The 17,187-nt window shown below is 50.9% G+C and overlaps 1 protein-coding gene across 1 annotated transcript in view; it reads right to left on the bottom strand.

Moving 5' to 3' along the window:
* LOC121672264 (nuclear pore complex protein Nup98-Nup96-like) overlaps positions 1-17,187 on the bottom strand; it is a 35,866-nt gene that overhangs the window by 12,874 nt on the left and 5,805 nt on the right. Inside the window, 16 exon segments of the mRNA XM_042044867.1 lie at positions 531-644; positions 1,403-1,707; positions 2,756-2,872; positions 3,726-3,913; positions 4,609-4,742; positions 5,669-5,809; positions 6,238-6,330; positions 8,603-8,690; positions 9,256-9,393; positions 10,141-10,304; positions 11,192-11,375; positions 11,952-12,059; positions 13,638-13,777; positions 14,467-14,640; positions 14,844-14,945; positions 15,349-15,452. Of these exon segments, the coding sequence (XP_041900801.1) occupies positions 531-644; positions 1,403-1,707; positions 2,756-2,872; positions 3,726-3,913; positions 4,609-4,742; positions 5,669-5,809; positions 6,238-6,330; positions 8,603-8,690; positions 9,256-9,393; positions 10,141-10,304; positions 11,192-11,375; positions 11,952-12,059; positions 13,638-13,777; positions 14,467-14,640; positions 14,844-14,945; positions 15,349-15,421 (2,263 nt within the window). The 5' untranslated portion in view covers positions 15,422-15,452.

Genomic DNA, 17,187 nt, shown 5'->3' with positions numbered 1-17,187 from the left:
ACTTTGACACTGATATCAAAATGCTGGGAGAGCTGGGGTTGTTCACCCAGAGAACAAAAGGATCCAGGGAGAGCTCAGAGCCACTTCCAGAGCCTCCAGGAGAGCTGCAGAGGGACTGGGGACAAGGCATGGAGGGACAGGACACAGGGAATGGCTTCCCAGTGCCAGAGGGCAGGGCTGGATGGGAGATTGGGCAGGAATTGTTCCCTGGGAGGGTGGGCAGGCCCCAGAGCAGCTGTGGCTGCCCCTGGATCCCTGGAAGTCTCCAAGGCCAGGTTGGACAAGGCTTGGAGCAAGCTGGGAAAGGGAATGGTGTCCCTGCCCATGGAATGAGATGAGCTTTAATGCCCCTCCCAAACCAAACCAGTCTGTGATACTGTGATTTATTCTATCCCAAAATCCTACAAGACTTTGATGCAAGCTGCTCCCAAAGCAAGGGCACCAGTTACAGTCAGACTGAGGGTCTGGAACTCGGGTTCCAGAGATCCCTGGATCAGGGTGAAGCCCTGGGAAGGCTGGGGGGGTCTCACCCTTGCGGCCGATGGTGAAGTCTGTCACAATACATTCGTTCCTGTCGTTGGTCAGCCGGGCCAGCTCCTCCAGGGAGGGGATGGTGTAGTACCCAGCTCGTGTCAGAACAATCCCTGCAACACAACATTCCCTGAGCACAGGGCTGGCAGCAATGCATCAACATTCCCAGACTGTCATCCCATCCCATTTCTTTTGCCAGCCTGAACAGCTGGAAGCCTCAGAGGAACTGAGGATCAGTGCACCCAAAGCCAACAGACAGCAGAACACCTTCATTCCACAGCCTCCAGAGTACATTTAAACCAACTGCTCTGGCAGGTTCTTCCAGCCCAGGCACCTGCCAGAGAGCAGCAGGTGTGCAAACAGCAAGGGAAGATGGTGCACAGGGAAAAGAAAAATTGCAAATGCATCAACACTTGAAGGAAACGCTCTCCCAGCTTTAGCAGCCTGGGGCCTCGGGCGCTGCTGACCAAGCTGCAGCTTCTTCTACATTTAACAGGCTCCAATTCTTCTTCATCTATTAAGTTGTCTAATGATCTTCGTATTTTCCAAAAGCATTTTGCATCTACAAAATGTCTAGAGACATTTCTTTTGCACATGCCACCTGCCAGTTTCATTACATGCCACGTAAGTAGTATCTGGAACGATTAACAGATCTTTTCCTTTTCCCTTCTCAAGTTTAAAAAACTCCAACACACATGATATAAAATTGGGGGATAAAATTTAAATCCTCATTGACTCAGCAGATAAGATTTCTGCAGTAGGTAAGGAATGCAAGATTTGTATTCTGGTGAAAGGAGGAGGGGAAAAAGCAAAAGCTGAGGGTGCCAAAGAGCAGAACACTTGCATGAAACGCTGCCCCCGCCAGCCTCACCTGCAGGATGCAGCTGGTGCACGGCCTCCACCTCCTTGTCCTGCTCATCCTGCAGGGAATCCTCCTGGAAGGAGGCGTCCTCGCTGCTGCCCTCCAGCCCATTGCGCAGGGCTGCGCGCATGTTCAGCGCCACGATGGTGTCGTCCACGCTCGAGTGGGGTTTGTGCCCGCTGCCCTCCAGGGTCTGGGGGATGGGCTTGGCAATGGGATTGGTGTAAAACCTGGTCACCTCGTGGGCCTCCTCCTCCTCCTCCTGCTCCCCGTCCTGCCTGTGGTTCTCCTCGGGAGGCACCGACAGGAAGAACCTGGGCAGAGGAAGGATAATGTCAATTATTACATTCTAAGAGACCTACACCAACATTCCTGTGCAGGGCCAGGAGCTGGACCTGGATGACCCCTGTGGGTCCCTCACTGCTCAGGAGACTCTGTGATTCAATGATTAAAATTCTGCTCTTTCCACACAAAGAGCCAACAGGACCACATGAACTGGTCAGTGTCAGTGATTATTCCCCTTCTCTCTGCTCCTGCTTGACCACCTCTGCCACTGAGGCTCCCACTACAGCAAGGACAGTGAGAGACTGGGACAGTCCCCACGGTGCTGGAGACTGAAACACGTGCCCTCTGCAGAGCTGAGCGGAACAGGGAGCTCAGGCTGGAGAGGAGCCTCAAAAGGGGCTGTAACAGCAACCCCACAGCTCCAAACCCTCTGCCCACAGCGCCAGGGTGACCTCACTCCCACAGCAGCTCTTATTGTAGTAGCTTTCAATAAAACCAACATGGTGAGCTGAGCAGGAGGTTCTTTCCAGACCCTGATTAAAAGAAAACCAAGGCAAAATCAGAGCTCAACTGAAATATAGCCACAGATTTTTTAGAGGAGGTTGGAATTCTGGCTTTTGGGGGCAAAGATGTAGCTTTAGAGGTTCCTCATTGTAATCTGTACAAAATACACATATAGAAAATAGAAATATGAGGCATGAGGATCAGTGGAACCTCCTTGCAATTCCCACATCACTGAGGACTGACCAGGGGAGGCTCTTCTCCCCTCAGAGTCAGGTTTAGCACTTCCCTCAAGGAATGTCCTGGTTTCCTGCTACAGGGCACGTAGAGAGACTCATCCAGAAAACAAGTCCCTGCTCTCTGACCCGGATTTTGGGTGGGGTGACCTGGCAGTGCCCACACAGGAAGAACCCATGGTTGCTCCAGGAGGAAATTAATCTCCCAGCAGGTCAATTGCTTTCAACGAACAGTGAAGTGACATCCCTGAGAAGAAGTGGCTGCAGTACAGCAGTATTTAGGGACAGGCAGAACCAGTTTGTGTTGCTGAGGACAAACCCCTGCAGGGTGACTCCTCACCTGTCCCCGTTCTCAGGGTACTCCGACGGCGACGCCAGGTCCTCGTTCTCTCGGCTCACGGGAGAGAACAGGTTGCTGCTGCTGAGGTTCTTCAGAACCAGCTTCTTGATGCTCTTCCTAAAAGCAAAACACACCAAGGAAGGGAAATTTGGACCTGTCCAGTGCATAAATATATATTTCGTACTTATTCAGATGCTCCGGGGACCAGGACCCAGCTCTGAGACCTGTTCCCACACCCAGGACATATCAAGTCTTCTGTCAGAGATCCTAAAATTTTTTGGGGAATTCCATTTAAGGCTCTGGCTTATGTGGAGGTGTAAAAAGCACAAGCCAGTGAAAGGCTCAAAGGCCAAGTTCAGCAAACCACAGTGTTCTCTGTTTCCCAAATCAGCTTTTCTAGAAGTACAGAAGGTCTGGCCCACAGGTGCAGGTTCATTTTACTGCAGGGTCACTTCAGTCTTTTGCTCTTTGTTTTCACTCAACTCCAAGCCTTTCCAAACCCCTTTTCTATTTGATTGCCACTGATGCATCTAAAAACTGAACCCAAAGCTTCACTCAGGCAGATCCACAATTTATTTCTCACAGAAACACCTGTGGATCTGAAACAGAACCAGTGCTGGGGTAAAATCACCAGAAATATGCCTCCACAGTAAGGGCATGAGCAAGCCTGATGACACTCCCAGTTCAGGAGCAGGAAGTATTACCCTGTGCAAGCTTTCCTTGTAAGAATTCCTAAATGACTTTATAGGAGCTTTACTCCCATTGTGGCCTGACCTCATTTTACAGCTTATTTGGCCTTAAGAGTTTGAGCCGAACCTTTTTACCTCCTCTACAGAAAACAGTTCTAGTGAATTCTTACAGACAACTTGCTTGTTCTTCCTATCTGAACCAGGGCACAAACCCACGGGATTGAGGGTAATATACAGGAGTTTACAGAAGATTCTCACACAGAGACAAAGGAGAAGCTCACTTTGGCATGAAGGCTCCATTGGACAGGGAAGGCTCATCATCATCCAGCCCATCAAAGAGCTGGGACTTGGCCGAGCCCGCCGACTGCAGGGCCTTGGGCCGCACTCTGGTCGCGGGGCGTGGGGTCAGCTTGTAGTGGGTGGGGGTTGTCAAGGCCTTCTGGGCTGCTGGGTTGGTTGGCTTCAGCCTCTGGAATAGAAAGATGGACAGTTGGAACCCTCAGGGCATGGGGACAGAGCTTTAGGGTGCTCCCACCCAGGGCCCTGGAAGGTGAAGGGGAAGCAGCAATTGCAGCCAGGTTAGAGGGCTCCATGCACAGCCCCATCCATCAGCCCGGATCCACGTGCCCCTCCAGGCTCCAGCTGCCAGGCAGGGCTCACCTCCAGCCCCCGGAACCTGTCTGGGGCAGCAGCCACTTAGAACCTCCCCTAACGCTTCAAAAGACTGGGAAGTGTTTGTCATCTTTTGAACAAAGCAACAGGGAAAGATTTATCAGAGACTCTCAGAGATGTCCTAAGCAAAGCACTGCAATTATTCCAAGCATTAACAATGATCCATCTTTATTCCCAATCAGCAGCAGTGAGCACAGGAACTCCACAGCCAAGGTTGTGATGCAGGCAAAAGAAGGAAATCAAGGAACAGTTTGGGTTGGAAAGGACCTCAAAGATCACACAGTTCCAACCCCCCTGCCATGGGCAGGGAACTTCCCACTGGAATAAATCAAGCACTTTGTGTCCTGGAGGGTAAACAGCCACTGTACCACTGGGAGAGCACAGAGGGCAACTTGCTTGGCTGCTCACTGTGCATTTAGGTGAAGGCTGCACACAGACCAAGGTAATTTCAAGTGTCACCCATAAATGAGCTCAGTGCAGATGTGCACTCACCTCTTCTTTCTTCTTTGGGTCTGACATGGGGTTTCTGAAGAGTGGGGAGTCTCCAAAGGGTGAGTAGGTCAGGCTGTTGAGGTGCTGCTGGAGGACAGCTTGCTGGGCTGCAGAGGCATTGGGGTCTGTCAGAGCTACAAAAGGAGCAGCATTTTAGTTTTAGAGCTTTGGGAACAGAACCAGGGCAGGCAGAAACACAACAGCTCTCACAGCATCTCCTTCCTCCATCAGAGAGGGCAACCATATTCACTGAGCTCTCAGGGGTGAAAAGCTGAGGGCACAGAGAGCTACAGAGCAGTGGAGAGAGCCTGGCTTGCCAGAATATTCAGTGAATCCAGCTGGCTTCTGAAGGGTGTGCAGGGAAAACATTTCATGCAGAATTTTGACATTCCTGCTACCACAACCAAACATACAGGTCTAAAGTGCCCTCTACAATGGATTCTAAATCTTTCCATCTTATACCATCTAATTTTAATTCCTATCAAAATGCTCTAAGAGTTCACGCCATGAAACATTCCAGCCACCAAAAGTAGCTTAATTCTAATTCCAACAAAACCAGGGTGAATGTGGGCATTCCCAAAGAACAACAAAACCACTCTCAGAACAGCAGCTTACTCTCTGGGTCTGCAGGAAGTCATGAGGAGAGCTGGAGACAACTGGGTTTTATTTTTGTCCCAATGGCACAGCATTCCTGATAATAAAGGGCCTCTAGGCCTCTCTGATCTGGAAGTACTGAAAAAGCCAATGCTGCACTTCCCTTACTTTCCTTGTGAACATCTATTCTTGCTGCCCCAAATTCAACGATGGGAAATGCTACCAATCTTGAAAACAACGCTCTAAAATAGGTGCAATTATTGGGCGTGTAAAACAACTTTGAGTTCCTTTAAAAATACACATATAACTAGCAAAAAAAGGGTCATTAACATGGTCTGCACTGCGTCTGAGAACAGCAGTGGCCTCAAGGAGATGTTTCGTCATTCCAAACCCTTTGGGAGAGGTGTGCTCCTGTGTTCAGGCACATGGGAACAAGGCAGCAAGCAGCAGCTTCATGGACACTCACCTACAGCAGGCTGAGGGGCCCCAAAGCCCAGGGTAGCTGTGGAGGTGTTGAATCCTGGGGCTCCGAATGCTCCCGTTCCCAGCGTTCCCCCCAGCTTTGGCTGGGTGTTCCCGAACAAGGACGTCTGTCCTGCCCCCAGAGCTGTGACACGAGAGGTGACTGTCATTTACTACAAGACTGTGACAAGTTCACAAGCACAACAATCAATTCCTTATTAAACTGCAGGAAACACTCTCCACGCCCATGGATGCCTGCAGACACTCAAGCCTCGTGATCAGACCAGAGGCTCTGAGCACAGAGGACCTCACCAGTCCCACCAGTGTGACCAGTGCTGCCCAATTTCTATCAGGTCACTTGGAACTGTGCTAAGAAGCTCCCCTTGGAGCTGCCCTGAGACATCCTGGCTTGAAGCTACAACTTTCCCAGCCTTTCCTAACTCAGTTACACGTGGAAGGTATCTTTTCAGGGTTTGATATATGTATGTTGCAGTATCCCCACTGCAACAGTTACAGGCAATTCCCAGGCTGGACCAGCACTGCAGCCAAGAAGTGAGCTGGGAAACTGCTTACCTGTTCCAAACCCTGTCCCAAGTCCAGTTCCCAGAGTCCCAGTCGCAGGCTTATTTCCAAACAAGCTATTTCCAGCAGTGTTGGCACCAAAACCTTCAACAGAATGAGCAGCTCATTAGAGATGAAATTAAAACTGAAATAAATAAGCATCACAGGGTCGAAAAGCCCTGCCACAGTCAAGGTCAAATTTCTCACTGTTTCCAGCAGTGCAGGTTAAACTGACAGTCAGCAAGAAGGGACTTCACTGGTAATAAACATATTTTAGTTATAAATACAGCATTAAAGCAGCACAGAAAAATGCTGGTCTGCCTTCTTAAGCTTTTCAGTTTGTTACAAACTTCCAAGTTTCCCTGAAAGGCAGAGCTGACAGGATGCTGCTGTATCTGGCAACAGAGTAAAATGTGCTGGCTTTTTTTAAGTGCCTGAAGGGAACACACCTCATTTCATCCTGTTTATACCACACACTCATTTCTCTGACCCTCATCACAGAGCAGGTGGGAACTCCGATCTGCACAGTTCAAGGACACAGCTGTAGCTGCAACAAGGCCACCCCAAATCTACCGTGAGCTCAGTTCTACTGCAGATGCTGACCCCATCCCATGCTTGGTTAGAACACAAAGCCAGGATTAACCTGAAAAATGGCAGGTGTGCACCAACTCTCTCCATCCAACTCCCTCTCCATTCCTCCTACAAACTGCTACACAGGCAAACCAAAACCACACACTGCAAAGGCTGGTCTCCACCAAACAGTGCCAACACACTGGTGGGGCTATGGAGACCCTGACCAGCAGAACCAGAACTTGGAAGCACCTTTCACACCCCTGGGAGGTTTGCCCAGGACTGGTCACCACAGTCAAACCCTGCTTGCCAAGGTGCTGCCCTGGTTCAGAGCACTGAGAACTGCACAGAGCTCGGTTTGGGAAGCATCCAGTTCCCAAAAGCTCTTCCCTGTCTATCCTGGCAGGCTGGCACAGCAGGCTAAAGGCATGGCAGGCCCCACTGTCTTTAAATAACCAACACAAAACAGCACCCCAGGAAAGGGATGTCAGGATCCAACCCCCGCCTAGTCACTTCTAGAGACAGTTTTGTTGCTCTGAAATCCAGGATTAAGAAGGCAAAAGAGATTTCAGAGTCCCATGAAAAGAAGCTGCCACTCCCTTCAGCCATCCCTACACATTCCTCCTGCTCAGTCACACACTCACCAGACATCAGTTCTCACATCAGGGTCAGAGGCCACCAGGAACACAACACCCAGTTCCTCAGGATGCTGGTCCTTCACACCACCAAGGAGAACAACAGCCACCAGCTAAACTGGAGCTGACTGACTTCACCCTCACTGCAGGATCTCCTGACACCTGTCCAAGCCCAGGGATCCCTGGTTTTACCCCAATTCCCCCAGTGCTGCTGTGGCAACACAGGGCGTTCACAGCCTCCTAACAAACCCCTCTGCTCCCCAAATCTTTGATTTCAGGAGTTTTCAACAACAGAACAACAGAATGGTTGGGGTTGGAAGGAACCTCTGGAGATCACCCAGTCCAAGCCCTGCCCAGGCAGGGTCCCCTGGAGCAGGTGACCCAGCAGCGTGTCCAGGGGGGTTGGGATGTCTCCAGAGAGGGAGACTCCAGGCCCTCCCTGGGCAGCTGTTCCAGAGCTCTGCCCCTCCATGGGAGGAAGTTCTTCCTCAGGCTGGGCTGGAATTGTTTGTGGTTTAGTTCCTGGCCATTGCTCCTCGTCCTGCCACTGGCACCACTGAGCAGAGTCTGGCACCACCTGACAGCCCCTGGAGAGATTTGGATGGATTGATGGATCCCCTCTCAGCCTTTTCCCTTCTCCAGACTGACCAGGCCCAGCTCCCACAGCCTCTCCTCATCAAGGATGCTCCAGACCCCAAATCATCTCTGTGGCCTTCACTGGACTCTCTCCTGCTCCTTCCTGAACTGTGGAGCCCAGAACTGAACAGGACACTGCAGATGAGTCTCCCTGGGGCCAAGCAGAGGGGCAGGATCCCCTCCCTGACTTGCTGGGAATGCTCTTCCCAACGCTCCCCAGGATCCCAGGGGCTCTCCTGGCCATCATAGGCTGAACCTTCCCTTAAGGACCCACCAACACAGTGGCACTTGACCATCTACTTCCGGAGTCAGGGAGTCCCACCAAGAGCAAAGGCACAACCCAGCACCCAGCACATTTCCCTGCGGCAGGGCCGTGGCTCACATGACAAATCCAACACTGCAATACTTAGCACGTGCTCTCAGCAGTGTGTGGTACACACAGTACAGCTTTAAATGATTGAAACCCCATTTTTTTTCCCCTGTCCCCAAACTGGGAGGGTTTGCAGGGGCTCCTAAACTCAGAGCTGGTTTGTTACCGAAGAGGCCACCGCCCGTGGTGGTACCGAACGAGGGAGCGCTGGTCGTGGTGGCTCCAAATCCAGCAGGCTTGTTCCCAAACAGGGTCTGAAAGGAAACAACAGGAATTTGGAAACCTGAGAGGCTGATACCACAGGAATCATAACAGTGTTAGGCTGCAGGCAAGGACGCAGAACTAAAGCCAAGCACAACTGAGCCCCCCCAGCCCACCTTCCCATGAATGGGGTTATCCCAAGCTGTGGGCAAGACCCCCCAAAAGCAGCTGTTAGGGTCAGACTCGAGGGGCTTAAGGGAATTTTCCAATCTCAGTGATCCTGTGATTTTTGCTCCAGCAGAACCAAAATGACTGAATATCAAAAACCAAGGTTGGTTTTGGTCCATCACACCTTACAACCTGTATTTCCAATCCTATGCTGGGGCACCCCCAGGCACTGAGAACCTCAGTCTGTCCTGCTGCTTTCACCACTGCACACATCACTTGTTAAAAAAAGGACTCTACCACACCTGTTTATCCTCCAGTTTACAGCAAACCACCTGACTTTTGCATCTCAGACATCTTAATTCCTACGCTAACAGAACTTCCGTGAAGGTCAGCACCCCAGAGCAGGGCTCTGCTTGCTTTTCTCTCAGTATTATGAAGGCACAGACATACCGAACCACCAACACCAAATCCTGTGTTGGCTTGTCCAAAAAGGCCAGTTCCCGTTCCAAATCCAGTCCCAGCATTTGTATTGGCAGCTGTCCCAAAAAGGCCTCCAGGCTGAGAGGGCTGGGTGACCCCAAAGAGACCCTACAAACAGGAACCAGGTTAAGGTAATGCTCCCAGGCTTGTCCAAGTCCAGCACTGACAACAACAGACCCAACACACAAAATCAGGCAATAAAACAATGCTACATTTGCCTTTGTGCTGGGGAAGAGGAGGGGTGAAGAGCATTCCAGAAGCTTTAGCTCTCCTCCAAGACATTAGTTACAACAAGGAAATTAAAAAAAAACCCAAAAAAGGTATGCTCCAAGCTTTAAAGGATATTGGAATTTCGTCACTGCTTTGAGCAGGGGAGATGGAAAAGAAACATTTCACAGGGTTTTCTGGGAGAACTCACAACAAATTCACAAAGAACACAGGATATTTGGAGCCAAAGCCTCTAGTTATGCAACAAGTTACAGCTATGTAGAATCTGTCACAAAAGCCCACAAATGCTGCTCATTTGTCACCAGAAAGCCCAGGATTTGAATTCCCACAGAGGGTTAATCATGGAATGACATAATCTGTGTGAAGATGATTGGAAGCACAGGAGTTGCTAGAGAGCAGCTGCTTGAGGAGGTGAGTGGGTACATGATTGGTGAACAGCTGACTGTTCTCCAATTGTCAGGAACAAAGCTGACTGGCAGCAGGTTCTTCTCTCCACCGCAGCCTTCAGAGCCCAGCATCCTGCTTTGACCACACTGTACTGGGATGTGAGGAACATCCCAATCCCACAGCCTCCCATGTCCCACAGGAGCAGCTGCAGCCCCATTCCCAGCTTGCAGCCCCTCTTACCATGGTGTTGGTGTTGGGCTGGCCCAGGGTGCTGGTGCCCCCGAAGGAGAAGCCGGTGTTCTGCGTGGTGGTGGCCTGGCCGAAGGGTTTGTTGAACAGACTCGTGGTCTGAGACTGCTGCCCAAAGAGCCCGCCCGTGGTGCCGGTGCCAAAGCCGGTCGTACCTGGGACACCACACGGGGATTAGAGACCAAAGCCAGCAGATCCCACACTCTGGCATTCAAACAGGGAGAAAGGTCATGGAAGCTCCTGAGCTGCAAGGGACCCCCAGGGATCACCCAATCCCACCCCTGGCCCTGCCCAGACACCCCACCAATCCCAGCCTGGGCATCCCTGGCAGCGCTGTCCAAACGCTCCTGGAGCTCTGGCAGCCTCGGGGCCGTGCCCATTCCCTGGGGAGCCTGGGCAGTGCCCAGCAGCCTCTGGGGGAAGAACCTTCCCCTGCTCTGCAGCCTGAGCCTGCCCTGGCCCAGCTCCAGCCACTCCCTGGCTGCTGTCTCTGCTCATCCAACAACCACCTCCATTCCTACAGCCTGGAGGATCTGGATCTGTTTACAGCCAAATTCCATAAACACAAATACCCATTATTAGGAAAAAATCCTTCCCTGTGAGGGGTGGGCAGGCCCTGGCACAGGGTGCCCAGAGCAGCTGGGGCTGCCCTTGGATCCCTGGCAGTGCCCAAGGCCAGGCTGGACATTGGGGCTTGGAGCAGCCTGGGACAGTGGAAGGTGTCCCTGCCATGGCAGGGGTGGCACTGCGCGAGCTTCAAGGTCCCTTCCAACCTGAACCACTCTGGGATTCTATGATCTACTTACCTTTCAGTTTGCACCAAAAACTAATAAAAATCCAATTGTTGTTTCAATTTTTCCAAGGAAACATAAGAAAACAGATTTCTATGGCAAAGAGCTTCACCAGTGAATGCTGGCAATACAAGCAGCACAACTCTGAGCTCACAGCAGTGTTTCAGCATTTTGCACCACCGAATTTTAAATGGTTTAACAGAATATTTGCACGTGCACTCCCAGGAAGGGCAGGGCCAGGCAGTACTTACTGGTTCCAAAAGCAGTTTTATTCTGTCCATAAGAAAAGCCTGTATTGGTAGTGGAAGAGCCAAAAAGTCCCGTGGCTGTGCTGGACGTGGCAGTGGAAGAGCCAAACAAGCCAGCAGTTGCTCCTGCTCCTACAGGATTCGTGGGTCCTTTCCTATTTGCCTGGTAGTCTTCCAAACGGAGTTCCTAGAGGAAAATCCAGCTCTTTTTACACAGGACAAGGGCAGACAAGTGTCCTTACCACAGGCACACAGCACCCAACCTTCCCCAAGGTGAAGGCTCAAGAAAAGCTGCAACATCTATGTTTTTAAAAATAAGGACACTAAAAACAAGACCTGAACCTAGATCCATGTTCAGGCTTCAATTTGACTTCCCAGAGGTTTTTCAGATCTTTTCATAAAAGATCTGTTTTGAAGGGTCAAACAAACCAACCGGAATGGGAAGGCCTCAGGTTAAATCCTTGGGAACATCAGTTTATTATAAACAAATGAGTTCTGCATGGGATCCTGCAGAGCAGGATCTGTTCTCAACAGGATCTTGTGTCCTTCTGACAAGATGGAATTTCAGCTCTTCCAGACCTGCATTAAGCATTTAAACCCAACTGCAATTAACGTGGCATTGCATTAATTGCTTTACTTGACAACATCTCTTGCGTTTGATGCAGATATTGAAGGTTCATTAACATTCTTCCATTAATGAGCACAGACTGTAATGATGGCCCAGAAAGGCCCAGGGTAAGGCTGTGTCCCCCCCTGCACTGACCTCGAGGGACTTGCTCTCGTACTCCTTCATGGCAGTGATGCACTGGTGCTTGGTGTTGATGTTGGTGCTGACGCCGGATTTCACCATGGTGTCAGTGCCGGTTGGGGGCTGCCGGGCAGGGAGGAAGGGCCAGGTTAAAATCCAGATGAATTTGAGGGAACACAGAGAGAACTCCCTGCAGGCCCTGGGAAATCCTACACCTAGCACAGATCTGAGGCTCTGTGTGACTCCTCTGCTCTGCCCAGGCAAAACCCCACCTGCAGAGCTGCCTCCAGCCCTGGGGCCCCAGGATAAGGAGGACACGGAGCTGTAGGAGCGAGTCCAGAGGAAGCCACAGAGATGCTCCAACAGCTGGAGCCCCTCTGCTCTGGAGCTGGGCTGGGAGAGCTGGGGGTGCTCACCTGGGGAAGAGAAGCTCCAGGTTTAGGCCCCTTGCAGGGCCTAAAGGGGCTCCAGGAGAGCTGCAGAGGGACTGGGGACAAGGGCTGGAGGGACAGGACACAGGGAATGGCTTCCCAGTGCCAGAGGGCAGGGCTGGATGGGAGATTGGGCAGGAATTGTTCCCTGGCAGGGTGGGCAGGCCCTGGCACAGGGTGCCCAGAGCAGCTGGGGCTGCCCCTGGATCCCTGGCAGTGCCCAAGGCCAGGCTGGACATTGGGGCTTGGAGCAGCCTGGGACAGTGGGAGGTGTCCCTGCCATGGCAGGGGTGGCACTGGATGGACTTTAAGGTCCCAACCCAAACCTTGTGTGATTTCATGGTTTTATGATGCCATCATTATTTGTACAGCTGAGGCCTCACCCGGGTGTGTTCAATGACAATCAACAGTGGAATTTACCCCAGGAGCACTCAAAAAAACTCCCAGCAATTCTGCTTTTGGTTTCACTTTAAAAGCAGTTTACCTCAGTTACTGACACAAATCCTGAAGCTCTGCATGAATTTCACTATCCCCCCTTTTTTAACAGTGCTATGAAAGTACAAACCAGCAGTACTGCAAGAGCCCAGGCAGCACCACAGCTCTGCCCCCACAGCCTCAGCCTTACACTAGCACAATCCAGAAATGAAGAGGGACGAGATCTGCATGAACAAGTTTTTGGGGAAAGGAGTCCCTCTTCCAGCAGGCCCCAGTTAGCCCAGTTCCTCAAGGCCTTTCTGCTAGGCCTCCCTCCAGGTCCAACTGCCACAGAACTTAGTAGCAGTTACTGAATCCTGTCTTAAAGGGGACTCGTCCAGAGGAGGCAGGACACCACTCCTCTCCTTCCAGGTCCCATTCCGAAAGCCAGGCTGGCTCAGGAGGGCTGCCCTGATCCTGACCCATCCCAAGATGTCTGTAACCATTACTGCTGCCAGCATTTGCCATGGATCACCTTCAATTCCATGGCACTTCCTGGGAAGGCTCAGCTTTGGGAGCTCCTCTACCCCTTCAGCAATAGCACAGCTCTAAATCCCACAAGTCTGAAATCCTATGGTGTTTGAGAAGCTTTTCAAATTCAGGATAAAACCTGGAGTTAATGACACCTATTTCCACTGCAACAGTCCCTCTAAAGGGATGTTTTCAAATAATTTCAGAACACTTGCATATAAACTCATTTTTTCATCTCAGTGACCAAGACATCACACGAACAACTGCAAAACTGAATGCTTCCCACAGTGAAGGGGCTGGATTAAGAAGAAAAAGCAGAACTTACATTAAATTTAATAGTTGTGCCAGTTGGAGCAGCAGTAAAGCTGGTTGGGCCAAAGAGAGAACCAGATGTGCTCCCAAAGGGGTTGGAAGTGGTGTTGGTGGTGCCAAAGAGCCCTCCGCTGCTGGTGCTCGTACCAAAGTCTGAATAAAGCATAAAAAAATAACATCATCAGTACTAAAACAAACCTGAAGTTTAAAACTTAAACCCTAATATTTTATTCAAATTAGAAACTGGTTTGAAAATGGAAAAAACAGCTGAGAGAAAGAATTTGACAACAGAACTGGAAACTGATGGTGCTGCTAATCCAGTTCTCTGCTGTGAAGAGAACTCCAGAAACACCAAACCACAGCAGCCAGTTTCCTTCTATTCCTGACAAGCATGAAGAAAATAATACAGTAATTCTATAATAAAGGGAATCAGCAAGGCTCCCTGTCTCTTCTCAGAAGGGGCTGCAAGCAGTTGCTTTTGCTTCATGGAATTACAAAAGAGTTTAACAGCATTCCCTGTCTTCTCCTGGCACAGACAAACCCAACTGTAGCTGCTCTGCCACAGGATAAAAACCTAAAATCAAGCAGCACCAAAAGAGACTTCAGAATAAAAAAATTCCAGCCAACCGCCTCTGGCAATTTATTTTCAAATTTAGGGCTGGCATCACAGCTACAGATTCAGGAGCACATGGGCTGCTCCTTGGCTGCTGTGGGCCTAAGGATGTCACTGTATCCTCCAGGAGAAACCCCCAGCCCCACCCTGCCCCCTGTCCCAGCCCCCAGGTAGATCCAGCTCCCCCTGCTCTCCCATCAAACAGCAGAGGGGCACCAGTTTCACTCACTTCCAAAGCCAGCTGGCTTGTTCTGTGCAAAGGCATTGTTCTGGGATGAGAAGAGGCCAGTGCTGGTGGTTCCGAAGAGGCTGTTTGATGTCCCAGTGGATGTTCCAAACCCAAAGCCAGTGCTGGTGGAGGAGGTGGCTGGTTGGTTGAATGTGGTTGACCCAAACAACCCTCCTGCAGACAGAAACAGGCTGTTAATCCTTCACAACCTCCTTTGCTTGGGAGCTTTGATGGGTTCTTGTTCTGGGCTTGGGAGGGCACTAGGTTATTTTTTGCTGAGGATTCCTTGGTTTGGGGGTTTTTCCCTTTCTCCCCCTCCCTCCCTTTTTCACCAACATTCCCCCTGCAGGCCCCGCTCCCCTCCCCTGGGGCAGTACCTGGCTTTGTCTGCGTGCTCCCGAAGAGGCCCCCGGTGTTGCTGCTGGAGCCGAAGGCCGATGTTCCGAAGGCCCCTCCGCTGGTGGTACCAAAGCCGGCATCTGCGAAGCAGAGCCCAGTGAGCCCCTTCCCAACGGCTGCGCTGGGAGCACGGCTGGAGCGCCACGAGCACCCCTCACAACAGAGCTCTTCCTTCCAAGCCTTCCCAACAAACCCAGTACTGACTGCAACCCCAAAAAACCCCAGCGAGACCACCTTCCCTAAGCACTGCATTCTCCGCTCTTCCTACAGAGGGAAGCTTCCACAGCAGCCGTGGAATCCTGGTGTCTGCCCAAACTAAAAGCTCAGGCTCCTGAACTTCATCCAAGCCAGCTGGAGCACCCAGCAGCTCCCTAATTCCATCCCATGAGGGATCACCACCTCCATGGGATTTTCTGAGCTGCACTCCAGGAAAAGACACCTCATTAAAAACCACCTTAACACCACCTTAGATATTTTACTTACTTTGCCCAAAGGTTGAAGTCGTCCCAAAGCCAGTGCTGCCTCCGAACGGAGCTCCAAAGGATTTGTTAAACATTTTGGGGATATATCAGGTTTTCTCCCTACACCTGGAAAGCAGAATGCAGGTTTTATTGAAAGCTTATCCTACAAACTCATTTTCCATCTCCCTCATTGCCGAGGGCAGCAATCCCACCGGAATCTTTCAGCACAAGCCCCATGGCACTGTGCGATTCCAAACCCCGCCAGAGCCCTGTGGGGTCAAGGACGCCAACATTCCAGTGACACCACAGGTAAGGAGGTGGCACTAAACATCGGTGTTCCTAAAATTATGGTGTCACCCCCAATTATGGCTGGAGTTCCTGCCCATCTCAGCCTGTGTCCTGGGCTGTGGAAATCCCACAGCAATCCCGGGGGTTTCCAGGACTGATTTTCCTGTTCAACCCTATTTGCCAACTGCTTCAAACACGACAAAGGGGAATGCACTGCACAGGGATTACAGGAATCCACCCTCCTTCTGCTTCCCACTTCAGCACTTCCCAGCAGTTGCTGTTCCAGGGGAGTTTTGCCGGGCCCAATTCCCTCTCCCCCCCCATGGTTTATTTACAGCACATTCCCTGCTGCCTCTCCTCAATCTCCTCCCCGAGCACAAACAGGTACAAACTCTGCTCCAACTCCCTGAGTTTGGCAACAAATCCAGCACAATCCCCACGGCTCCTTGGGCACACTGTCAGGGAATTGTGTGGTGTTTTCCTGCAGCTCCACCATTGAAAAATTCCAGATTAGGCAAAAACGTGCCAGATTAACAAAAAAAGCCAGTACTACCCCCAAAAAAATGTACATAGTACCCCCAAAATGGCAATACAAGCAAAAAAAAAAAAGCTAGAACTAGCAAAACCAAAATGCCATATTAACCCAAAAAATTCCAGTGTTAAAAAACAGTATTACCCCAAAAATGCCATGTTAACCAAAAATAATGGGCGTAACGATCCGAGAAAACCCATATCAGCCAAAAGAAACTGACAATATCGACCAGAAAAAACATGTATTACTAAAACAATGCCTTATTAACCAGAAAAATGCCAGTATTACCCAACCCTCCTCCATATTCAGCAGGAAATGCAGGAATTCCCCCACATTCCCAGGTACTCCCTGGCAGCAGTAGCTGACACACAGCAGTGCAGTTCAAGAACGGCCCACACCAGGAATATGCCCAAAGCCAACAATTCCAGTTAAAGGCAAAGCTGCCCTTTCCCTGTGCCCAGGTTTGGCAGCTGCCTCTTCTCAGCCCCCTTTACCTCCTCCCAGCCAAAGGACTGGGCACTGCCTAGCACAGCCTCTCGGCAGGGAGATCACTACATCCATCTGCCCATCCTTGAAGTTCAGGTGTTTGCTTCCCTAAAACCAACAGCACTTTCTGGGAATGGCCAAATCCAGACTGGGAGCAGCCACAGTCTTCCACCATCCCTGAACAGCTGGAGACTAAATCAGCCCAGAGCAACCAGCATCCCACACTTCCCTGACCAAAGAACTAAAAAGATTATTTGTGTCACCTCCAACTACTCCAACAGACACACACCACAATTTTGGAGTGTTAAGGGTCTCCACACTTCCACAGGCAAATCCTTATGGATTTCATTTGTCACAGGAAGAGGAATGTCAGTGAAATGATCCCAGTAAATGCCAGAAAAAGCTGCTCTGACAAACTCTCGGCACTCCCCAAGCTGAGAGGAGCTCCTGGGAGAGCTCCTCTGGCACAGGGTAACATTGCATCCTGAGCCCTCCTCACCTTCTCCCATGGAATCCCTGAGGCTGGAAAAGCCCTCCCAGCCCAGCCAGGCCCAG

Source organism: Corvus kubaryi, unplaced genomic scaffold, assembly GCF_017639235.1.
Source record: "Corvus kubaryi isolate FWS band 111438036 unplaced genomic scaffold, C.kubaryi_AGA036_p1.0 46026, whole genome shotgun sequence".
In the NCBI taxonomy this organism is placed as follows: domain Eukaryota; kingdom Metazoa; phylum Chordata; class Aves; order Passeriformes; family Corvidae; genus Corvus; species Corvus kubaryi.
This window is presented reverse-complemented; position numbering and strand designations above follow the sequence as displayed.